General features: G+C 43.6%; 2 protein-coding genes across 4 annotated transcripts; one reads left to right on the top strand and one right to left on the bottom strand.

Annotated features, from left to right (window-relative positions):
• Nucleotides 1-662: 662 nt before the first annotated feature.
• On the bottom strand, nt 663-23741 carry EEF1AKMT1 (EEF1A lysine methyltransferase 1). Of its 3 annotated transcripts, XM_058045275.1 has the most exons (9): nt 23707-23741; nt 19588-19737; nt 18603-18685; nt 17669-17949; nt 16240-16530; nt 8115-8245; nt 7440-7550; nt 4722-4815; nt 663-1224 (listed from the first exon to the last, which is right to left on the bottom strand). In XM_058045275.1, the coding sequence occupies exons 2-5, from the start codon at nt 19732-19734 to the stop codon at nt 16403-16405; spliced, it is 639 nt and encodes a 212-aa protein (XP_057901258.1). In that variant the 5' UTR covers nt 19735-19737; nt 23707-23741; the 3' UTR covers nt 663-1224; nt 4722-4815; nt 7440-7550; nt 8115-8245; nt 16240-16402. The 3 variants fall into 3 exon arrangements, with proteins under 3 accessions (XP_057901258.1, XP_057901259.1, XP_057901257.1); XM_058045276.1 differs by lacking the exons at nt 663-1224; nt 4722-4815; nt 7440-7550; nt 8115-8245 and adding an exon at nt 14006-14382; XM_058045274.1 differs by lacking the exons at nt 663-1224; nt 4722-4815; nt 7440-7550; nt 8115-8245; nt 23707-23741 and adding an exon at nt 20614-21642 and having other exon boundaries at nt 15476-16530.
• Nucleotides 1780-10518, top strand: IL17D (interleukin 17D). Its single transcript, XM_058045277.1, has 3 exons — nt 1780-1794; nt 1887-2194; nt 9914-10518. Exons 1-3 carry the CDS (start codon nt 1780-1782, stop codon nt 10227-10229), a joined length of 639 nt encoding a protein of 212 aa, XP_057901260.1. The 3' UTR covers nt 10230-10518.
• Nucleotides 23742-24576: the final 835 nt, after the last annotated feature.

Genomic DNA, 24576 nt, shown 5'->3' with positions numbered 1-24576 from the left:
GATATTGCCTAGATAAGACACATAGCCTTAAATTCAATGGCAATTAAATGCCTGTGCCATTGTTTTGTTTTCATCTGCTCAGATTTTTTGAGGCAGGTCTCTCCCAGAAATGTTGATGCATATAAAGGAAGTAAATAAAACCCACATTTTGCAAAGCCAAGTGTGACATCCTCATGCTACTCAGAAATCTGAAATTTCCGAAGATGCTGATTGATCTCAGGAAGAGTAATATAAAAAGACCTGTGATGATAAATATTTGCCATGTTGCCACACACACCACTCAAAGGTGGTGAAGTGACAAAAGGCCAGGTGCATTGTCAGGGGTTAGACTGGACTGGGCTAAATTGACACACACCTTGTCCCAGTCTTTCACCTGAGGATATGACTGCAAAGGAGAGTTTGGAATTCAGTTTAAAACTGTCCTTCCTCAGAGCTGAAAGAGCTGAAATCTGATTCAAATCCCACACTGTTAAAGGTCAAGGTACTGCTAATAAGTGATACTGATCTGTGATTCATATGACACCAAAATCACTAAAAATCATAGTTAGATTTAACTGTATGACTTTTCAGAAACCACAAAATCAAGTCACTTCATTACATTTATGAATGCCAGACCATTCTGTTTCAAATCCAGCCTGTTTGGTGAAGTTGATGTCTTGTATTTTTGTGGTACCAACTTGGGGTTTCTCAGTCTTTGTATGATTTATGATCCCATTTTCCCTTATTCCTAACCAGTATTTTCATATTTAACTATCCTTATCCTAATGCCTCAATAGATGTGCAGGGCTTAATCAGAGGACACAAGATATTTGATTCAAGTGATGAATTCTGTTTCTGAAAGTCTGTTTTTAATGCACACCACTTCAGTGGACCACATCTTTTATGAACCAGAATACTATTTATATCCTTATTTTTGTGTGTTGTGAGACCCACAGAGACCATGATTATATTGCAACATGTGTTTTTAAAAGTACAGAATAGGTGGAGAGTCCATTGGAGGTGAGACTCGCCTCAACCTCCTTTAGGTAGGTACGATGCAAATTTCTCTTCTGAAGGGGCTTCTCTTGCAGCCAGCAGAGTGCCCCTGCCCTGGGTGTCTGCCCCAGGCCACCTCGGCAGGAGGAACGGGAGGATCAGCCCCAGCCTTCATGCTGGACATCAACACCTCTGTGTCTGCTGGAGAAACGGCACAGCTGGGATGGAGAAAGGTGCCGAAGGCGCTACCTGGAATCGGGCAAGTCAGAAGTCCCATACACTACGAGGGACAGTGCCAACTGCCCTAAAGTGACTGGGAGAGTCCGGGCTAGAGCAGTGCCTTCCCCGGCTGTAAATCCCCGCTTTCTTTCACATCAACCTTGATACTTTGGCTCCGACTGGGCCAAATCCCCCTGGCTCTGCCTCAGTCTCGAGCCCTGGCCCAGAGAGTGCCACCGGCACTGGGGACATCGCGGCTCCTGCCCGGTGCGGTGGGAGGGAGAGCGGGGCTCCCGGCGGCAGCCCCGGTGGCTCGGCGGGGTGGCGGCGGCGGGGCCGGGGCCCGGATCCGTCCGTGCCCGCGGGGCCGCCCTGGGATGCGGGACGGGCCCGCGCCCGGCGCCGAGCGCTCGCCGCGGCCGTGAGCGCCGCGGAACATGTTCCTGGCAGGCGAGGCCAGGGGAGATGCAGTGAGGCGCGGGGCACTTTTCCAACAGCTCCTCCGCCGGGAGAGCCAGTGGCACGGCGCGGCGCCGCAGCCCGCCGCTCTCCCCGGCTCCCTGGAGGAGAGGCAGCCCGGGCGCCATGCAGCGAGGCAGGGTAAGGGGCTGCGGGCCGGGGGCTGCGGGCGGTGGCGGGCGGGCGCGGTGTCCCCGCTGTCCCCATCCCCGCTGACGGCGGCGTCCTTGCAGGTGCGGGCGCCGGCGGCGCTGCTGGCGCTGCTCTGCGCGGCGCTGCTCCCGCTCCGCCCGGAGGCCGCCAGGGCGCCCAAGCAGCGGCCGGCGCGGACGCGGAGCTGCGGCGAGCGGCCCGAGGAGCTGCTGGAGCAGCTGTACGGGCGGCTGGCGGCGGGCATGCTCAGCGCCTTCCACCACACCCTGCAGCCCGAGCCGCCCGGCCGCCAGCACAACGCCAGCTGCCCCGCCGGGGCACGGCCGCCCGCCGACAAGAGAGTCCGGCTCCCCGTGAACCTGCGCAGCGCATCGCCCTGGGCATACAGGTGACTCCGGGGGAAGGCAGGGGCGGCCGCCTGGGGACCCGGGGGCTGAAGGGAGCCGGGGCGGGGTCCCCGTGCGGCACCGGGAGCGCCGGGCTCCGCCGGCTTTGCCGGGGCGGCTCGGGAGGAGAGGGGCGGCCGCGGCACCGGGCAGCAGCCGGGAAAGGCGCTGAAACACACGTCGAAGTAGGCGATAGAAGGTAATTATGTAAAAACAGCTTGTGTGAGGGCACAAGCTATGTCTAATGGGCAAAAAAAAAAATAAATTAATGAGGTGGAGCAAGCCGTGAGATGGAAATCACACCCACATCCACACCCACCCGGGAGCACTGACCACCCTCAAAAAGTCACTTGGGCAAATTGTCACATGTGACAATCAATCAGTGGACCCTCAGCAAAGGACCACCACCACCAAAGAAACACCTCTTGACTATGCAGCAACCACAAAGGGGCTCAAATGCTTGCCCAAAAATGTGACTCCAGACACTCAGCTGTTTCTAAAATACTTCAAGATACAGTCTGTGTTCCAGTCACCCACCAACAGAGCCATATCCTCACCTACCAAACAGTCCCAAGGGCTCCATGTCCCCTTTGCTGTAGGACCATAGGCAAGGTTTGAGCACAGCAGTATTCTGCACCTGTGTTTTCAACCTCTGCTTTGCAAACCTGCTTCCTCTGAGGTGGAAACAGGGACTGCAGACTATTTTTAGGGGGCATAAAAACAACTAAGTAATGTTAATTTGTTGTGAAGCTGGTTAATACACAAAACAAGGGCCTGCACTTCTATTGGAAGCTCTGGAAAAGTTTGGAAACCACTGATCTAGTACACTAAACCCAGTGTGTGATCACATTCTCATAAGACTATGAAGTCTTCTGGTGGTTTGAATAAGACTGAGTTCTGTTTACAGCTTTCTGTAAAGGACTGCAGACAACAGGAAGCTAAAACGTGCAAATTTAAAAGGAACTGACTTTCTTGCTACTTTTTATACATTATCCCTGGTATACACTTTGATGCAGTTCCTGTGTATTCAGCAAACAGTTATCTCCTTGTTGGGCTCTCCAATAAATATTTATTTTATGGCATGGGTTTTGCTCGCTTTTAGTGTAAGAAGTAATCCTACTGAGAGAAAGATGGTTTATTTGCTCAGTAAGCCTTTCATAAGCAAAGTATTTTTAGCAATACATTTTCTCTAAGAAAACTGAGGATTTTTAAGCTACCTAAGAGTGCACAAAGTGAGCAAAACACCTATCATTGGGCTCAGGTATTTTTTACAGTGGTTTTGCAAAATACTAGTGCTATCAGAAAAATCTTCCTCTGGTTTGAAAACAGTGCCTTTGTCCTTATGTCTCGTTGGGCAGGTATTTATTTTCAGTTGGAGCTCTGTATAGGCTTACTTTTTAACAGAGAAGCAGCTGCTTTTTGGGGCTTGGCTTACAAAAGTAAATCCACTGTACTTTTCATCCAAGCGTTTTCAGACAGACCACTAACCATTCACATACAAGTAACTTGATGACATCTCCAAGCTAGGAATTTTAAAAGATAGCGGGGAAGAAGTATTACACCATTAAAAGCAAAATCTAAAATCCTATTCAGAGGGAAAAATGTTTCTCTAGGGTAAAGAAGCTGAGCACTCTGTCTAGTTAACAGATCTTATTTACAGCTTTATTTTTGTGACTGCATTTTTACTGTATCATTGGCATGCAATGAGACAGCAACAGATACCTCAGGATGTTAATTAAAGTGTAAAATATGACTGCTAAAGTGCATTAGCTATTGCCACCTGCTATCTCATAGATTTTGAAGCTAGATATGAATATTTGTTTTGTTCTGTGGTCTTCAGCTGGATACCTGTAAGCTCCTTAATCCTATTAGAGTTACTCCATATATTTGAGAGGGACACACAGCTCTCCATTAAAGACTGCAAGTAATGTCCCATTTGGCTTTGTCAATGGTTAACCAATTTCATTTATACAATCCCATCAATTTCTTCTCCATGGCTGGAGTGTTAATCTGAAGAGCTGCACACAGCTCTCTTCCTTACAGCACTTTCTCGACAAGCTTACTTGCATTTAATTCTTTTCCCTCATAAATTGCTCCCCTTCACAGATTCATTGCTGTCTCCTGAACTGCCTTCTGAATCACCAAAGTTGTTCTAGTGGTGAATGCTCATAAATAAATCCACTGTAGGCAGACCCCTCTTGTATGCCCTGATGGGAAACTGCTCAAAGGCTGAATTTGACTACTTGAAATTTGCATCAAGGTGCCTGTCCCATTCCAGTGTCTCACACACATCCTGCTCTTTTCTGCACCTAAAGACTTACAGTGCAGTTCATTCCTGCTCTGTGCATAAAGGCTCTTTTTTCTTTTTGACATGCATTTTAATGCCTGAGATACCTCATGCTGTTTCTCTGTCTTCACTGGCGTTGCAGCATTTCCCATTGTTACCATCTGCAGATTTCATTAACATACTGTTTATACTGCCTATTCCAGGTCATTAATAATAAAGATATTAAGTCTGGCTCTACTTACCTTCCCCTGAATATCTCCCCAGGCACCTGCTCCCAGCTGTTTAACACTGCTGCTTGTAATTCTTCTGTTCACATGACTGTTCAGTCCAAGTCAACTGGAATTTTTTCATATCAGCATTTATGAGAAAGAATCAAATATATTACTTAGAGAACTGTGTATAATGTTGACTCTACTGCATCATCTGTATCCCAAGCCTATCATTCTGTTTAAGTGTGGAAGAATTAGCTTTGACTGGGTCAAAGCTCAGATAATCCTTGTGTGGCTTCTTTGCTTATCTTTGCTCTGTGCTTACTGTTTATTTTCCATTACTTGGTCTTTTAATTTGGTTACACAAAAATCAAGACTTACATCACTTTTGGCTTGCTGCAAACCAGAGATGCAGGAGTTGTGCATGGATTGCACCTCAGATCCATCTGGGCCCTGACCCTGATGCTAGCAGGGTATACCAACAGATAGTATTTAAGGCAAAAGTTATGGAGAAAATACTTGTTCAAGTGTCTGATACTGAAATTCCATCCTGGTGGCCACAGGAGATCAGTATATAACTCAGGCACAGAGTTGAATCACGTGAATCACTCTTTGCTCTGCAGAGCCATAAAGAGACAGCAGAGTTCCCTGAAGTCAGTTGAGCACGCTGGATTTGCTCAGCAGTTCAGGAAGCTGGGCTACAAATTACCCAGCTTTTTTAAAAAGCAGAGCTACAGCAGGAATTCTGCCCTGAAATCATCCTTCCATGAAATCATCTGGCTGACTGTGTGCCAGCTTGTGACATCTATCCAGGGGTTGCTTGTCCATTTAGCAGTATTACATGGACAGTCAATGAAATCCAGGGAGCCTGCTTGTACAAGGAGGTCCTGGCTTGGGCCACTTGGCTACTGCTATGGGTCAGAGCTGCTTGACAACAATTAATGGAATGGGTGGGCCTGCAGAGCCTGCTGACAGCACAGGATGCTGCCCTTGTTCACATTTACAGAAGCCACAATCATGGTGAATCATTAGCAGGACAAGCACAGCTCCACAAATGCACAGAAAAGTTGTTTGTGGACAAGAGCCATTACAAAAAGGATTAATTTTAAATGTCTGCCTAAACTTTTGTGGGGGTCTGATCATAAAGCTCAGAGCAAACCTTGAAAAATCTGATCCTGCTGAAGTCAGCAGCACTTTTACAGGTAGTGTTAATTTGTGATTCCATTCGTGGTGCTGCAGAGCACAGATGATATTCATTAACCAGCTGTATATATAAGCTCTATTTTTATTTTCTGATGTCTTAAGGCTACAATAACAATCATAACTAATTTGCAAACACACTTCTACGTGAGTTCAGCAAAATTTCTTTATGTGTACTCAAGAAGTCATCCATGTTTCTGAATTTCCAAATTCTGTGGCTTTTGTTTCTGCCTTTGGGGCCTAATCCTGCATCTACTAATGGTTAATTTATAAAGATTTAACTTTTATTGTCAGTGTTGCTCTGATGACGTTAGCCAAGTTAGCCAGTCCCTCTCCAAAACATTACCCAGCTTGTTTTTTTCTGTTTTGCAAAAATCAGTTTCAGTTATAAGCATCCTTGGTTTAGTGCTCATTTACATAAATTCTTAATACAAGTAATACAGGCAAGTCATTTTTCACTGGTAAAAGCCAAGCTTGTCTGCAGTGTGTTTGAACAAAGTCATACAGGAGGGCTTCCCTTCAAATAATACTCCAGTCATTTTCTAGAAGCTTACCCAAGGCATTTTCCAGGATTTAACATTACCATGTGGCACGGTGTGCCTGTCCCAAAGATGCAGCCAAGGGAAAGAATACAAGGGGATGCAGAGCTGCCATTCTTTTTGAGTTGAGCACATTTGTACAACTCTTCAGAAAATCAGTTAGCATTGGGCTATTTCTACAGTAGTAATACCTATGTTGCTGCCTGTATATAAAATAAAGCATTACATGAACAAAAGAACACCTGCTATAGGGAAATAAATGTCTTGGCAAGGGGGGAAAAAAGCTGTTAGCTCTTAATCCTCTAAGTATTTCAGAGTGTGAAGGAAGGGGATGATGATCTGCTTATTGGACTTTTGATAACATCCAGCTGTTAGCCCAGTGCTAGCAGTGATTTTTTGAAGAGTCGGCTCCTTGCCCCAGCAGAGCGTCTCACCCTGTGGAATCAGAAGCTTGGAAAGCACGAAGTGACAATATTATTAAAAATACTACATATAAAAGTAGCAGTACAGGAGAAGGCAGATTAAGTCTCTGCAAGAGTTTTACTTCTGACAGCAAGTTTTCTCTTGAGTTTCCAGGCTTAGTACATAAATGGCAGGAAGTTTGTTTTTCACTGGGAGCTCTCAAAGCGCTCGTAGGGTCAGAAGGAAAAGCAGCCGAGTCACACTTCATTAGCAGCTCCAGCTCAGCACAAACCTGCTGCTTGTTCCAGCAGATGGAACAGAGCAGCCCAGCACAGCTCACTGCTCCTGTCACTTGGGAGCCAGCAATGCTGGCGGGGCAGACTCAGCCTTTCAGTGGTGACCTGAGTTCACAGGACACGGGCAATCCTCATCAAAGTGTCTGGGCTGGCTGGCTTGCAGCAGTGCCACAGCAAGTGACACAAGGCTGCAGGGGACTCTTCAGTACCAGGGGAAAGCTGCACTTCTCTGGTTCCCCACCACTCTTCCCAGCTCCATTCATCTCTTGGGTGTAAAGGAAGACATAGCAGGAATTTGGAGCATGCATTTTTACCTGGTTAATTAATCCAATAGAAAATGTTTACCCTCTTCCAGGAGATGTTAAAACATGATTTGAGGTGGTTGGTGTTTCTTTGTGGCTCTGACCCAAGCAGGTCTGGGTTGCCTGGAAAGACAAAAATGAGGTTTTATTTATACAGCTTTTCTGAACAGGTTTGAGCTGAAGATGCAGAACCTTGTACATGGCTCCAAATTTTAGTGACATTTGAGTTCAGGTATTAATTTCAGGAGGCATTACTTACAGGCTTCAGCCTTGAAGTTCTGGTCTGGATGCAAAACCACATCTATATTTTGAATTCATCACTAAGTTTGGATTCTCTCTGATTTGTTCCAGTCCTCACATGATGTATTAACATTGAGCTTAGTAATGTAAGAGATTTTTTCCCTTGGAAAGTAGAAAACCATGCCACAGCCACACCATCTTTCAAAAAACCCACCCTATTAATACGTGATTTTTTCCACGTGGGAATCTGGAGGAGAAAGGTGGTTGTAGGCCATGATTCCAGTGACAGTGTTCTCCTGCTATCAGTGAAACCTCCTGTGTTTGCATGCAGAAGCATGTTCATGCTTTCAGAAACATCATAAACCAGGTGCTAGAGATAATACAGTAGAGGAAATACCAATAACTTGACACATGGTGTGTTTAACAATCTACCACTGAAATACTCACACTTGAGTTTGAAATGGGAATGTATCACAGTAGAAATGCTTGTGTTCCCCTGCTCCCCTTTTTTCCCTTCTGCTGGCTACCAGACATTTTATTTCACACTGGTGTGAGATCCTGTAACATGAAGGTATTTCCTGGGGAAAATAAGCAAGTATAAATGAGAAAGAGAAGCACTGCAAAAAATATCTGCAACATCATAAATGTCATAGGTGTCTGGCTATTAGGGAACTGGTCAGATTTTTTTTTTTTTTTTTGGGACAAAAACAAATTCTTAAAATTGTGTGTGTATGAAAATAAATTTAAAAAATCTATTTTCCTTGATGACAGGATAGTCAAGTTTGTGTCTGGCAAAAGCTGTGATTCCAGATTTCCTTTAACAGATAAACTGGCAATACTCCTGAAAAGGGCAGCTCCCTCTGTCCCTGCCTAAGCTGCCTGTTCACTCTGGCTTGTTGGTGAGAGCTCTGTGTACATTTGTGGCAAGACAGCTGACAGACCAAACCCCAGGTTCTGATGGAGTTACTCCTCAGCTGAATGAGTTCCTTGATCAATCCTGTGACCAGAAAAACACCAGTGTCAACCCAGGGGTGGGTGTGAGAGGGAGAGCCAGGCTGCCTGTTCTCACAAGGACAGATTTTGTTGGCTAGCAATGACTGCTGTCACAGCCTGAGGCAGACCTAGGGTTCTGCCTCTTCCAAACCTGAAACCTCTTCTCATCTTAGAGACAGCCTGAAGAGATAAAAGGTGAACACTTTGATACCTGAGGAAGTGCTGCCAACCCTGGGAAACACAATTTAGAAATTGCTTTAAATCTATTAAGATTTAAGATCACTTTAAGATCCATTAAGAGATACCAGCTGGAGGACTGCAGCTCTGGGATCACACACAAGAAGGACGTGGACCTGTTAGAATGAGTCCAGAGAAGGCCATGAAAACACTCCAAGAGATGGAGAACCTCTCCTATAAAGACAGGCTGAATCTTCCAGTATCTAAAAGAGCCCTACAAGAGAGCTGGAGAAGGACTCTTCACAAGGGCATGGAGTGACAGGACAAGGAATAATGGCGTTAAATTGGAAGACAGCAGGTTTAGATCAGATACTGGGAAGAATTATGAAATGAGGGTGGTGAGACACTGCCCAGAGAAGCTGTGGGTGCCTCATCCCAGGAAGTTGCAGTTTATCTCAGTGTGGGCATGAAAATGTTGCTCTTCTGTGGTTAGAGGAAGATACAGTAGGCATGAACTAGAAAAGCAATACAGACTTCTGCTTTCAAGGGGAATGCACATTTATGACCCCAAATATACTAGGGAGAAAAATCTATTGCAGAAATAATAGTACAATTCAATTTTATTTAAATTACTAAATTTTAAAACATCATGTCATGGCTTTAACAATAATAATGTTAACAAGGATTTGTACCAGTTTTTGAAGAACTCAAGGCAGATAAAAAGTTTAGAAATGCCCAAGTGTCCTTTTTAATGCTCTGTTTACCCATTTGGTCCAAAATGCAAAACTCATTCTGTTTAAACCCTTGAATCTCACAATTCAGAAAGCCAGACACTTCCATGTGCACTGTAGGACCTAATCAGTTCTGTAACCTGTTCATGATTTTTTCTTTACATACACCTTACAAATTAGAAGCCAGACAGCAATAGCTACAGCTATTTTTCCTGGCGAAGACAAAAACCCATGATATAATCATTATAATGCTATAATAATTATAATAATATGTAAGACGATATAATTCCAGATGAATATATATGTTGTAGAGGCACTAATGAATCTTTACTTGCTTCCCCCTAGGATCTCCTATGACCCCACGAGATACCCCAAGTACATTCCCGAAGCCTACTGCCTGTGCAAAGGCTGCCTGATGGGGCTCTTTGGCGAGGAGAGCCTGCAGTTCCGCAGCACGCCCGTGCTCATGCCCACCGTCATCCTGCGCCGCACGCCCGCCTGCGCCGGCGGCCGCTACGTCTACACCGAGGATTACATCACCATCCCCGTGGGCTGCACCTGCGTCCCCGAGCAGGAAAAGGAGGCAGAGAGCCTCAATTCCAGCATCGATAAGCAAGCAGTGAAGTTGCTGGTGGGCCAGAACAAGCCCTCATCGGAATGAAGAATGGATTAAAAGTCATGTTTCAGTACTGGCCTCACATCATCAACCTCATCACCTCAGGAAACTGCACCGCAGCAGCAAACACACTCACTCACCCTCTTTTCTGCTTAGTTATTTCAGATATAGGATGGAAAGTCCAGTCACTCAGATCATTAGAGATGGCAATTAATTCTATTTCTTTAGCTCATGTAATCTTGTTTCGTTCATTATTTCAAACTCCAAAGTAGCTTTTCTTTTCCCTTAGAGAAGGACAGAATTTTATCTTTGCTTATTCACAGCAAATGTTAGAATAAGACATGGTGGCTATTACTATAGCAGGCTACTGGTTGTAGATATTTTTGAGGAATCCCTTATATTCTTTTAAGTACACTTGTATAAAAATCACACAGCTGCCCTACATGTGACAAATAAGCAGTTAAAAGGATAATTTCTCCAGCTGGGAGAGCCTCCCTTTATACTGCATAAGCTCCAAGCTTTGCCTCTGAGCTGTTACCTCTTTGGCTAATTTATACACTACAGCAAGGAAACCTTTGCTGAGTTGGAGTCATTCATGAAGCAATATTCTATGTGCTTGCTATTTTTAAACTTGCCAAATTGCTAAGGGTACAAAGGTGTTGAGAAAAAACATGCTAGAATACTGTAAAAATGCAGCAGACTTTCTTTATGTATGTGGACTATGTCTAATTACAAAGAAAATATCAATTAGGAAAAACACAGTTTGTGTCCCAAGAATTCTGTATTTGACTTCATCCATCACTGACTGCTTAACTTCCTTGTGATAAAACTGTGTTCCATGCAGCTGAAAGGCCAAAACCTTTCTCATTTTAGGAGAGGAGATTCCCCATTAAAAAGTAAGTACCAAGGATCAGCTTCGCCTCAGGTGTGCTGCAGGTGAGTAAGCAGGCTAGGTCCTAACTTCCAGATCCTACAAGAGGTCATTGAGTTGAGTCCCAGCCAACCCAAAGTTGTTAAATCCAACTGATTTTTACAATTACTGTTACTCATTTCTCCTTATGCTACATGTAACAGATGATCACCACCTGCAAAAGCTGACCAGGCAGCCTTCCATCTGTGCAGCCTACTGCTGATGGAACTTGGTGGCAGGCTCTCACCAGAAACCCTGCATACACAAAAACTTGCATTTCCAGAACAAGAGACTGAAGTTGACTCAGCCTAATGAATGAGAATCAGGAATGACCAGGCATGCCTTGCACAAATGTAATTCCTCAGAGGGCCACACTCACCAAAACAGATAAACCTCTGAATGCACAGCAGGGAATCTCTTTTACAGATGAAGGATCATGACTGCAATATCTTTACAGAATGAACATCATATGCAGCAACGTGTCTGCTACATCATGAATCTTGAAATTTGCCTTAATTCAAAGCAGAAAAAGCCCCTACACTACATAAACACACTCTTCTTTGGAGTGGATGAAGAATGGAAAGACTATGAGCTAATCACAACCAACAAGTTGAAGACAGAATGGAAGTCATAGGATAACTCCGTCATTATTGATTGTGCCCTCTCTGACTCAGTCTAGAGATATAACAATATTTTTATAGCGCAATCTGTGAAACCTCTTAAAAAGCCTAAAATAACTTTAAGAACTCCAGAAACAAATAAAGATTCCCATCACAATGCCAGATTGAAGGTTGTAGCTGTGTTTTTTGTGCAGATGCTTTTCCTCAATTTTCCTCGTCTTTAGATCTGTGTTTCCTCCAATTGTGATGCTTCTATCTCAAGGGGATTCTCAAGGGATTCTGAGTTCAGAGATGCTCATGTTTATACTACTCAGAGAACAGCTAATTGCCTGGCTGCTGCCAGCAATTATAGGTAGTTAGTTACTCTTTCCCCAGAGAATGAAAATACTTGCAGCAGTTACAACCTCTTTTTCTTCCTTCTAATGTGGAGGAACATCTCACCCTCTGAGCAGAAGGAAATGGTAATCAGAGGGGCTCAAAAGGGAGGCTGACCCACAAAACTGTAGAAACACTACTCTAGGTGATGTCTCAGTAGCCTGATCCCTTCCAGCTTCACCATTAGATTGTGAGGTTTTCTCCATATGTACACTTAAGGCAGCATGAAGTTGAACCTTCAGACTCCACAGCATAGAAAGCAAAGACTTCACCCTAAGAGGCAATAAAATTACTCCAAACAACAGCAAAATGTCCAACCATGCAGCACTTAATATTTAGTAGATACCCTGAGGGGCTACCAGCTAAGTCTGGCCAAACACTGCCTTCCAGCAGAACTCATTGTCTGCACTTTTGTTATACAAATTTGTCTGCAACAAATTAGTTATTAGAGAACATGGATATAGATTTGCATTATGTGGAGAAAAAAAAAATCTTTTTTTTATTGCAACTCTCTTGTCCTCCAGACATAAATTATGGAGTAATTTTGACGTTTTCAAGTAACTGGAGCATGTTCAGGGGAATTCCTGAGAGGTGCAAGCTAAAATCAGGTAAATGGAACATAATCCGTTTCTCCACTCCAGAAAAGTAGATGCTTTAGCTTATAGAGAGCTTCAGAAAGTGGATGATTGAAGGTACTTGAGAACTGCAAAACCTCCATGGATCAATGGAGGGTTTGTGTTGGTGACCTCCTTCTCATCACACTGCAGCAAGAGCAGCAAGCTTCCATGGTTCAGGCATCTTTATGCTGTTCTGTTCAGAAGCACATTTTCCCTTCTTAATCCTCCTTTTCCTCTGTGACAGACTTTTTAGCTGAGCCAATTTGCTTCCTGATTCAGCTTTCCAGTTAGGTGTTTCTTAAAAGCTGTTTATGTTTCAGCACGAGCAACTGTTTGATATTTTGTTAGTGAGCAACTGTTTGTTAATACTTAACATCAAGAGCTATTAGCTACACAAACACTTACTGGCCTTCAAAATATCCTTCCACATATCCTTTCTCTCCACATTACTCATGTGGGAAAGGTTGAATGTTAAATGTAGTTTGCATTTGTTTGGAATTGGTTTTTTTTTACAAGGTCATCACATCATGGATTTATATCAGTTTCATTTCAAATGTGGTGTGACATTTTCCAGCTTCCAGCCCTCTGGTTACAGCTGCCACAGCCTTGCCTTTAATTTGCAGGGGGGAGGGAGTGTTCATTGGAGTTGCTTCAAGGCTTCACAAACTGTTGACAGAAGGAAGACATGAAATGCCTCACTGAACCAACTCCAGGCCCAATAAATGCAAACAATTCAAAGCTAGAACTATCTGGCAGCTGCAGCTGATTTGAGAAATTTTTTTGTTGTGCCAGGAAAATCTCTTCCTTCAACAAGGTTGTCCCTGGAATACATTAGGAGCCACAAAACACAGAACAATATCCTTGGTAATGAGATTATTTTCTTGTCTGTAGTATCACTTAAGGTAGTTTGGAAAATTCCTATCATTCAGGAAGGCTGAGGAAAGCCTGAGATGCTAGTTTGGGTTTACTTGCCAGTCATCACCTGAAGGTGTCTGTCTGAATGGGTGAAGATCTACAGCTACACATAAACATGGAATTGCGTGGGGGAACATGAACATGAAAGCAGCAGGAGGAAAAGGGAAAAAGGCTGTGATGTGCTTAGAAAGTATAAACACCGATTAATCCTGCTGGCATGAGGGAACAGCCATAACTGCCTGGGCTAGGGTAGTTAAAGAGGCTGTAGCACATAAGGCTGTAGCAGTCATAAATGCCACTGGAAAAGCAGCACGGTGCTGACACTTCACCACAGTCTGTTCCAACAGGAAATCCATCCATGAGACACCCCCAGTAGTCAGTCACTACTTGACATTGACATTTTTATTCACAATCCTGTTACAGAAGAAAAGAGGGTTTTGCTGTCATGTACTATTTCTTAAAGTTACCATACCGGCACAAAACACAAATTCACTATGGATTTTTGTGACTTGTACCCTTCTCAGAAACAGCTACTTCCTTGGAATCAGGTAAGACAAAAATAGTTTACCTCTCATCACTGAAGAAGGCTGTAAATGCCACTAGTCAAGCTCTGCCTGGGCAGCTGCCTGCAGTCCCCAGGCTTTTAAGAGGGAGTCTGGTGGACAATGGGCTGCTCTGTTGAGTGCATCTGCACAGATTTCCACGCACCCTCAGTTCCGTAACTGTGCATCTTCACAGTGCCCCTTTTCAAGCAGTCTGACCTACATGTGAGAAGCAGCAGTGATTTTCTTGGAAGTGAACTTCTTGGTACAACTGAGCGGTGCACTTTTATCTTTTTAAGAAATATCTCTGATGAAGTTAGTGAAGCTGACTTTTAACTCTGCTACGGAGAGCCCAATAATACACATTTACCAAAATGAAGCAAATAAAACAGCAAAATAGGTGAGGCTTCGATTTGAACAGCACATTCTAATTTAGGGGAACAGCAGGGGAACAGTATCATTCCTTCTGGAAATCATACCTGTCCCACTTGAAGGCTCTGTGCAGTTAAAAACAAAGTTTCATGAGTTACTTCATTATCTCCATCTGCTGGGTGTGCAAGACACTGGGATAATGAACCAGTTTAAAGTACAAGTTAGTGCCAAGAGCTACGCAGTTACCATTCTGGTTTGCTTTATTTTCAAACTGGCCACATGAAAGTGATGATGTAGCCTCCCAGAAAACAACTAAACCCAGGTGTATTTCACCTGTGGACAGTCATTTTCAGGGGAATTCTGGCTCAGCAGCAAGGATGGCATCTGCTTTGAAAGGCAAGCCTGTATGGGGCCCTGGCTCACACAGCAGAAAGGAGAGGCCGGTGCCTGTTCTCCCTGCGAGCATTTCCCTCCTGCACTTCCCCTGTTTTAACAACACCTGTGACCAGCCTGACAGAATCCAAGGCGTGTGCAAGAGGGAGAAAAATGTTACCATGGAGCCCAGGAACACTGCATGCAGGGAACAAGCAGCAGGTATAAAATGTGAGGAGGTAAAAGCCTTAGGAAGCAAACAGATCTCTTGGAAAACGGGGAGGAGAGCTAGAGTGGATTGGGTGGGTGTTTATGAATCACTTTTGTGTTCAGCTCAGACAACACCATTCTCTGAGCACTGAGAGAGGATTAGAATCCATCTACATTATTCTTGCTCAGCTGTTTACTCCACCAGATGGGAAATTCTGCATCCAAACAGCAGAAACATGAGTATTATCACTGCCTTATAAAAAGTCTAATCTCACAAGCTTAATTAGGCTTATTCCCACCACAAATAAATTTAGTACTTGATTTTATATGATTTGTCTTGTAGATGCAGCATTTCTGTTAACTTTTATATGGTATGACATACAAAGACAAGTGCTTGTGTTTTGTAGAGTGTTTTCAGAGATTATAAAAGTGTTGAGTGCTTTGAAATTTATGAACTAATCTCCACCCAAAAATACTTCAGTACTGTAGTCGAAAGGCTAGTCAAAAGTGGCTTCAAAATTCCCAGTTATCAAAAATCTCTACTTATGCAAAGCAAAGCCTTTCCAATGTATTACCTATTTTGACTGAAATATAGACCAAACCTTGAATATAAAATCTAACATTTTTCCATTTGAAACAGTGGGAGTTTATCAATATATTATTCCTCAGTGGCCTTGTAAGATTCAATGATTTTTAGGATGCTTCTATTCTACTGCTCTGCTGCTGTCTGTGGAACAGGAGAAAAAGATAAAATCAGGCAACTGGGAAAAAAAATCGTACCCATTCTTGTAACTTGACATACCTGTAGATCCTCTTTAGTTTGATACTGAAATTATTAAAAAGCAGGCATTATATTTAATCAGAGCCATTGTGATTCAAGATTTAAGGGACATGTGTGGGTCACATTACTACAGAAGTATCACACTCTTTGGCAATGACAATTCTGATGCCTGCAAGGCAAACACCTATGTGTTGTTATAAGCTAAATTCACTTCAAAGAGGTCACTGACATGTCCTCATATAGTAAAAGCTACCAGTTAGAATTAAAGTCTAACAAAGAAGTTCCCATTATCCAGCACCTGCATTTACCTAATACAAAACACAGTAACTACAAATGCTTACTCATTTAAAAGAGAGAGGCTATCATACTGTGTTGATTCCAGCTGTGCCAGAGAACAGTACTCAGAGCTGACTATGTCAGCCCTCAGAAATGTGGCATAACTGACAGCAAACAGAAAGAAGCTTGACTGAAAAAGCTGTAGATTTGTACATGATCTTAGGAGAATTAGTCCAGTCCAGAAGCATAGTTCACATAGCATCGAAATTCATTGGCTAAATTTCGTGAGTGTTTTGGAATAAACTTGCACATCTTCACACCCAGATGCTTTGCTGCCTGTTCCTCCATGACTGCACCTGCAGCAAAAATAAAGAAAAAACAGTAACAGAATGTTTGAACTTTTTTAATAGCTCCTCCCAAATGCATACTTAGAGAGCCTGGTGTATTTTAAGGAAGGCAGGCTTAAAGCAACTACACTCTCATCCTTCCTTAACAACAGAATCTGTTGGGAAACTTAAAGTAAATCTAGAAGAATGGAAGACATCCCAAAGAAATGAATGTCCAAGAAATTTAATAAAAATAAGTAGAAGGTATCAGTGCCATTTTTACAGAAACCAAACTTGAACTCCGTCTTCTTGCTACATTCCAAGGAAGTTAAATGGTAGGGAGCCGTGGGAAATGCAAACAGATTACATCTACTCTTTCACTTATATAAACCATGAAGTGATATTTGCAGCTACACACTGAGAAATCACTGCTTTGAGCAGTAAACTGAAGGACCACCTATCCATTCTAGGGAAAAACGTCAAGGAGCAGGCTTTCCATGGCCACATTATTTTAATTTCCTTTATTTTGCCTGCTTGGTTGCCTTCCCTCAAATTGTACATACTGAGGAGTTTTGACCTTTGCTTTTTGGAAAGGTTTCCTGGATGTCTACAGATAACAATACAGTAATAACAAAACAGTTCAAGAAAAGCCATGACTTGGGCAGACACACATCACTTCTCAAACAGCAAGGGCACCTTCCTAAAGAAGGACCCACAAGTACAGATATCTAGTTATCTGGTTTCTGCCTTTATCACTGCTTTTTAATTCCTCCTGCTGCATTTCAGTGCCTAAGACATAAACAGTAAGTTGCACCTATGTTTGCCATTCCCACACTTCAATCACTGCAATTATAGAGAGTGGCCCTTCGACAAGAAAAATTATATTTCTGGAATTTTCCTGGATGATCTTATAATTCTTCAAAAATTTAGTAACATTCATAATGCCACAGGAAAAGTACAGGTTAGTACTGACTTGAACTATTGAAACCCACTTCTGTTTAAAATAAAGGTTGAACTCAAGTACTCAAATAAAAGGCTTAGGACACATATTCCTCCTTAAATTGATGATAATTCAGCATTATTGAGTTACATTTGTCTGATGTAAGTTTGTGATTAGAAAGAGAGAAAAAAGCTACTTAAAGGGACCTAATATTTTTTTTAGTTATACCTGTGCAAAGCAGAATCTTTCCTTTTGTCAGGTATTTGATGGTCTCTGTAGTCTTTTGAAGACATTCCTCAGACAGATAGGGTGGATCTGCTATTACGATGTCAAAGCTGTGTGGCAGGAGATTTTCAGGTAAGTCCAAAGGGTGGTTGTAATCATAGAAGATAAACTCTTCTCCATACACAGAAAACCTTCTGTCATACTCCAGTATACACACAGAAAAATCCTCACCATCCTGTTCTTTCAGTTTCTGGTACACACTCGGTGCACTAACACATGCTATCCTGAAAAAACACACAATAACTTAAAATTGAAATTTTAAAAGGCAAACAACAGCAACAAAACTCTACAGTCTTCTCAGCAGTCTTCAGAGAGGCTTTGGGAAAACATTTTAAATATTAGTCCCTAAAATATAAAGTATTGTTCCTCCATTCTAACAATTAATTATCATAGTAACAAAGTTTTAAGTATGAAAGTCATTACCTGTTCAACTCCATGCTACACAAAGATCTTAAGCTAAACTACAGAGAAAGTCTTGTTTCAGAAAAGCAAGGAAGTACACTCAAAAATGAAAAATTACTGTTTATAGAAGTAGGAAGAAGACCAAGTTTTTTCCATCTGTTCTACAGAAACATAATATAAAAACTAATTATAAGTCAATAGTGTGCTCTGAAGCACTTTGTATATCTCAAAAAATTACAAAGATTCATAGTAAACTTTCACAAGGCACAGCCTACAACATTCAATAAAATGACAAAGAGGAAGATCAGTATGAACTATTAACTAAATAACATCAAAGCAGTTCTGCAGTATCTCAGTTGTACAAAACTGAAGTACAATGAGTAATGAATTAAACTGCATGCTCTTGTCAACATAGCAGAGACAAAACATTTGCAGAGAACACATGTTAAATCTACAACACAATTATTAAACCTACCTGCCACCTTTTCCAGCTGCCAGAACTGCTTCCTTAGCCAGGCATGATGCGGTTTCATCACTGTACCAAAACTGGCTCAGTTGCTAAGAAAGATAATGCACAGTTACAAACAACATCAAATCTTCTGGCTGTGCTATGCAGAGTTATGTGTGGTGAGCCATAACTCAAGAAAACCACAATCCACAGCAACTTCTCAGTTCACAACCTGTAAAGCTGGAAAGGTGGCTGTTTTCCTGACAGCCTTCCTACTTCTGCAATCTAGTGATATGCAGCAGGTACCTTACACTCTCTGTTTCCAAAACATGAACTGCAGTATCAGGAAAACCAAGAAATCCAAACCACTGACCGGGTATTTCAAAGCCAATGTGCAGATGCACATTATTTATGTGCTCTGAAATTGAGTTCCTTCAGCAGATGAGGAAAAAGGCCCTTGAAAAGTGACAGTATGGCAAGAAAGAAAAGGATAAGAAAACTAAATCAGAACGATCAGAAAAAGGAAGACCAAAAAAGCCCAACCCAGAGACAAATCAGAAATCAGTCTGTCACAAATAAAAAGAAGTAGCAAAACAGCCATCCATAAAAATAAAGAAATAAAACACACACACAAAAAAAAAAAAGTGAAAGGAAAGATCACTTGGTCTTGTTACACTACGTTTGTCTCAGACTCAGGGATGAGTCTTTACTGCTATCACATGCCAGGCTGGAGTTGTTTTTTTTTTTTTTTCCAGAAGGGACAGATGTTTCTGTTAGCAGCTTTATTCCCTCTCCATGTATTTTCAGTTTGTACCCCCCATGCACATGTGGAGCAAACAATTACATCCAGATTTAATATTAAGCAAGTCTCCCTATAGTGTTGCCATCCATGAATAGCAACATCTTGAGTGTTCCCCTCTTTAATTTCATTTCATTATCCAGCCACAAAAGAAACTCGGTCAGGGCTACTCCTCTCTCTGTGCTTCACTCACTGAAATTTATAGTTTCTTACCCAGTCTTCTTCTATTGAGCCAATGGAATATTGATTAAACCCTTGGGAGGTCTTCATGCCCTCTCTCTGCTGCTGCTCCAAATAGAACTCCTGGAGGGCAGCCAATGTATGGGATGAAAGCTGGGGAATGTCATCATCATCGTCCATTTTCTTAGATGTCAACAAGAAAAAAGAAATTAATTGAATTAACCCATTTCAATTGTGAATGTTTTTACAAACAGCATAATCTTGTGAGGTTAAACAACTTCCAACAAGAATGCAGCTAACTAGGAAAACCTCCTAACAAAAGAAAACTTATTCCTTCTACTTAAGTGGTCTTAAATCAGTGAGAGGCCAATTGGAAATAACAAGTCTCCACAGAGAATTCAGGAAGAGCAGCAACACTGTTCCCTTTCTATACAACATGGATTTGGCTTATGTTCTTACAGGGAAGTTGGCATTAGAGCTTTTGGTTTCCTGTGGATCCGGAAAATCCTATAGAAATTATTCCCTTCCTTCCTAGAAATAATGATAGCTATTGGTCATTCCTTCCCATGTTCAAAAGCCACATCATTTTTACTCCAAATGAAGTAAACTAGCATTCTAGCTCAGCATCACCTGGTTTTAACCTCCATGCCATAAAAAGATTCCTCTAAATGGAAAAAAAAAAAAAAAAACTGCAAAGGGAAAAAAAAAAAAAAAAAAAGGCAGCCAAGAAGCGCCAGGAAGACACGGTATGTACCAATGTACAGGTACAGCCATTTCAGAAAGCTCCCGGAGCGGGTTCTGCCCGGCAGCATCCCCGAGCCCTCTGCCCCAGGCAGCACCGCCGCCTCTCCCCGGGAACGGCGCCACCGCGTGGAACGGAGGTGCCGGAAAGGACTCAGCGCCTGAAAAGAACTGGGGAAAACGGAGAAAGACCTTATCTCAATAAACCACTTTCCCTGCATCCAGCCTAAGGATCGGCACGCGAGCAACGCCTTTAACAGAGCCTGGACACGCAGACAGGGATACGCCTGCATTATGCAGAAGTCACCGAGAACTCACCTGAACACTGAGTGAACATTTTGAGTCATTTCAAGGGGAGCTGCTCGCGGCTCTTCTCCTCATTCCCTGAATGACAAGCAGAGCTCCAGAACTGGCAGTCTCCTCCCCTTCCACCCTTCCTTCTGCTCTAACAGAGCTTTCAAGATGAAGTTTCCTCAAAACAGCTTCCTCCTGCTTGCTGGAAAAATGGCACCTTACCCTGGCACTGGGAGATAACCCTGCCATTCCTCTGACATAGTACACACCTAAGGAAAGCCCTTATCTGCAAAACCTGCCTTTTCCAGAGAATCATTTATTGGCTTGCTGGATTCTCGGGCCAGGCTGGCCAAACGGGGAATTGCTCACAGCCCAAAGATCCACCTATGGCATCAGCCTCATGCAAGACAATTCCAGAGTCAAGCTACTTAGTAAAACCAAATTTTTTTCCCCCTAGTTCTTCATTGAACAAAACAGACTTAAGACTTTTAGACTTTAAGACTTAACAGGCTTTAAAACTATTTACATTATTAAATTGTGTATTATTTAAAGTATTTATTACAGAAATGACTGTATGTATGTCCAGACAGATAACACAGTTTCTGGCCACAATGCTCCAAAAATACACAACACTATGACCCATTTTAGGTCCTATACCACAATTTATTTTTGTTAGGACATCATAGAAATTTATAATCACTCCTTAACTCACAACAGTTTTTTAATTAACTGAATGATACATACAGTAATCTGGTCTGCTATTACCCCCTAAGCAAGAACACAACCGTACTTTTACTCTTAAGAAACTGAAACAGGTGGAAAGCTTCATTTTTTAAATCAAAAGTTGAAATTTTTTGATTTTCTGTTCAGTGAGCCCATACTGGCATTTGCAAAGCCTAAATCGATGCCCATGAATCGAAACCCTCACAGATGAAGTTACTGCTGAAGAATTTGCCATTGTTTCAGAACATAAAAAGGCATACTGCCATAGACATCTTTTATCTATTAATAATTTTAAGTTGATTTTTTTAAACTCCTCCTTTTGGTTTGTAAATTAAAAGCCTTAGGAACCAAGAAGTAATTAACCGTGAGGTGTTGCAAGGAGAGGTAACTCAGAACATATGGTAGAAATATTACATACAGCTATTATAAATGCCTCCAAAATTCAATATATTTTTCTGAATGTATATACTGACTCAAGTTATTAGCATGAAGACATTCTCATACTTAAGAACTACATCAGAAAACCCTTAAAGTGAGTTTATGAGTACAAGACTTGGAAATTCCTTCAAGGGAGACAGTTCTACTGTTTGACATCCCTTCATTATCTCTTCAATAAGTTCACTGCTCTCAAGTCCAGAAGCAACCCTGAAAGTCCCACGGGAGGATGGGAAGAAGCCCACAGTGCCTCTGGCACTTCGGGAATCTTTACACTCTTAATTCCCAAGGCCCCCGAGGCTCCAGCTGAGCAATCCCAGCTTGCCCCAGGCCCTGGCTCCCTCCACACGCAGACCACGCTCTGTCCTCACAGAGATGCTCTCTGGAAGCCACGCAGGGGGAAGTCAGATATCCAACAACAGCTCAAGAACACTGCATAAGGTTTGGAAAATAAGACTCACGGGGAAGTTAAAGGTCACCTGAAGGAAAACACCAGAAAAGGAGGTAAGCTCCCTCAGATAGAGTGGAACAGGAACAGGCAGGGTAAAATGGGAAATTTGTGTTCATAGGGTAAAATGGCAAATGTGAATGCTACTGGTCCCTAAAGGGCCAGATCTACCCACAAAACAGGAAAAATGAGAGATGAATTACAGCCTGTGGCCTGCAGTGCAGCAGGCGGGATGAAGGGGGTGGAGGTCCCTGCAGCCTCCTTGGTCCCTTCCCCTGTGCACAGCCCAACCTCTCTCTTACCAGCTGATGCACTGTTCAGGCAAATGTCATCGCCACAGAGTGAAAGCTCTCCAAAGAAAACAAAAATTAAATTAAGAGAGATAAGAGCAGCACAGGAGACTTCAAGGCCTTGTCCACACAAAAATGTTGTATGTATTTAACAATAGTTTCTGGTGGTCATGTATGAAAGTCTATTTTTATACAGCCAAATTCTGAAACAGAGAAGAAAAATACTCAAAAGAAACAGTATGGAAAAATTATCAGTCTTTGGTCCTCAGTACATTAATTTTACCTGCAGTTATGACCACATGGAGAACAGGTGATAAGAAAACATTAGGAAAGACTGCTAAAAAGCTATGGAATAGAAATACATCTGGAAAGCCATGCTGTTCATCGCTGGGAAGGAGGAAGAAGAGGACAGTGTTAGCCCTTTAGATCTTTTACCAAGAATATAAAAAGCACATGTGCAACTTCAGAAAAGATCTTATTCTAAGAGTAACCTTGATCAAAAGACAGAGAGCATGAAATGGAGTTAAATCTAGTTGTCTGTGTTTTTTCCAAGCTGCCCAAGTCAGTCTTTGAGACAAGCAGTTCATCATGCACGGTGTTTGCAGCACACACCGAGAAATGCTGGCCAGTGGTGTGCAGCCCTAATGAAAATCACCTGGCAGGGGCTGCAACCACATGCCTGGAGGCAGAGAAGTCCTTATCTGATAGACTGGAAAGCTACTAAATGTCTGGACGTGTGCCCTGACACCTCAAAAGCCGGGATTTCACAATGTGTCAGTCACACAGAAACTTCATAGAAGAGAAGCCCTCAGAGGATTACCAAATACGCAGAAACTTCAACGGATTAACAAAGTCAGGAGGCCTGCTGGCTACTTCAAGGGAAAGGAAATTACGATGTGTCCTACGGAGGACAGGCTCGGGATCACCGGTCTCTCCTACACGTGGCTGAGGGGACACGGACCGTTCCCGGAGAAGGCCCTTTCCTGGTGTCCCCTCCCCCGTGGATCGCTTCGAGGCCACTCTGCGGCCACACGGGATCCCCGTGGGAGGCCGGGGGTGACCCCAGCCATTCCCGGCGCGCCCCGGCCCCACCGCCCGCAGGGCGCAGCGGGGTCACGCGGTGAGGGAGGGGCGGTGCCGCCCTCACGGCGGTCCCGGCCGGGCACGCGCGGGGACCCCGGGCAGCGCTCCCGCCCCGCGCGCGGCCCTCGCGCCACTCACCGCCCGCCGGCTCCCTCCGCGCGCGCGCAGCTCGCCCCAGGCCCCGCCCCCCGCGCCGCGCGCGTGCCTCTCCGGCCTGGGAGCGCGCGCCCCCTGCTGGCCGCGGCGGGCCTGGCGGAGCTCCCGGGCCCGCCCCCTCCGGCCCCGCCCCGAGCGCGCCGGGCAATGGCGGCTGTGCCGGGATAGGGGACGGGAGAGGCGCGGGAGAGAGCTGGGGGCCCAGACAGCCTCCGGCACCCGGCCTGGCAGGCCCGGAGAGCACAGGCATCCCTCGAGTCAGACGGAAAGTGTTCAGGAGCCGCCAGTTCTGCCCTGCACCGCAGCCCAGCGCCCCCAAGCTGGTTTTGTACAGCTGAGTCTCCTGTCCAGGCTTTCCATTTCTATTCAGCATTAGCAGGCTGGAACGAGCTCCCTTTCTTGCGCACAAACGGAAGTCGAGCCGATTCATAGATGCTTTCAAAACATACTGAGCTTTAAAATACCTTCCTTGTTTAATTTCATAAAATTATAGAATGGTTTGCATTGCAAGGGACTGTAAAGACCATCTAGTTTCAACCCCACTGCCATGGGCAGGAACACCTTCCACTGTCCCAGGTTGCTTCAAGCCTCATCCAACCTAGCTTTGAACTCTTCCAGGGATGATCCACAGCTTCTCTGGGCAACCTGTTCCAGTGCCTCAGCACTGTCACAGTAAAGAATTTCTTCCTAATATCTCATCTAAACATACTTGCTATCAGTTTGAAGTCAGTCCCCCTTGTCCTGTCACTATATACCCATGTAAAAAGTTTCTCTCAATCGTTTTTTGTAGGCTCCCTAGAGGTACTGAAAGACCACAGTTAGGTCACTCCAAATCCTTCTCTTTTCCAGGCT

This window comes from Melospiza georgiana, chromosome 2, assembly GCF_028018845.1.
Source record: "Melospiza georgiana isolate bMelGeo1 chromosome 2, bMelGeo1.pri, whole genome shotgun sequence".
Lineage (NCBI taxonomy): Eukaryota > Metazoa > Chordata > Aves > Passeriformes > Passerellidae > Melospiza > Melospiza georgiana.
This window is presented reverse-complemented; position numbering and strand designations above follow the sequence as displayed.

Coding starts and splice junctions, on each gene's coding strand:
- IL17D (XM_058045277.1), top strand. Junction 2,195..9,913: donor GCATCGCCCTGGGCATACAG/GTGACTCCGGGG, acceptor GCTTCCCCCTAG/GATCTCCTATGACCCCACGA.
- EEF1AKMT1 (XM_058045275.1), bottom strand. CDS start 19,734: ATGGACGATGATGATGACATTCCCCAGCTTTCATCCCATACATTGGCT. Junction 18,686..19,587: donor GCTCAATAGAAGAAGACTGG/GTAAGAAACTAT, acceptor TATCTTTCTTAG/CAACTGAGCCAGTTTTGGTA. Junction 16,531..17,668: donor AAAGATTCTGCTTTGCACAG/GTATAACTAAAA, acceptor TTTTTGCTGCAG/GTGCAGTCATGGAGGAACAG.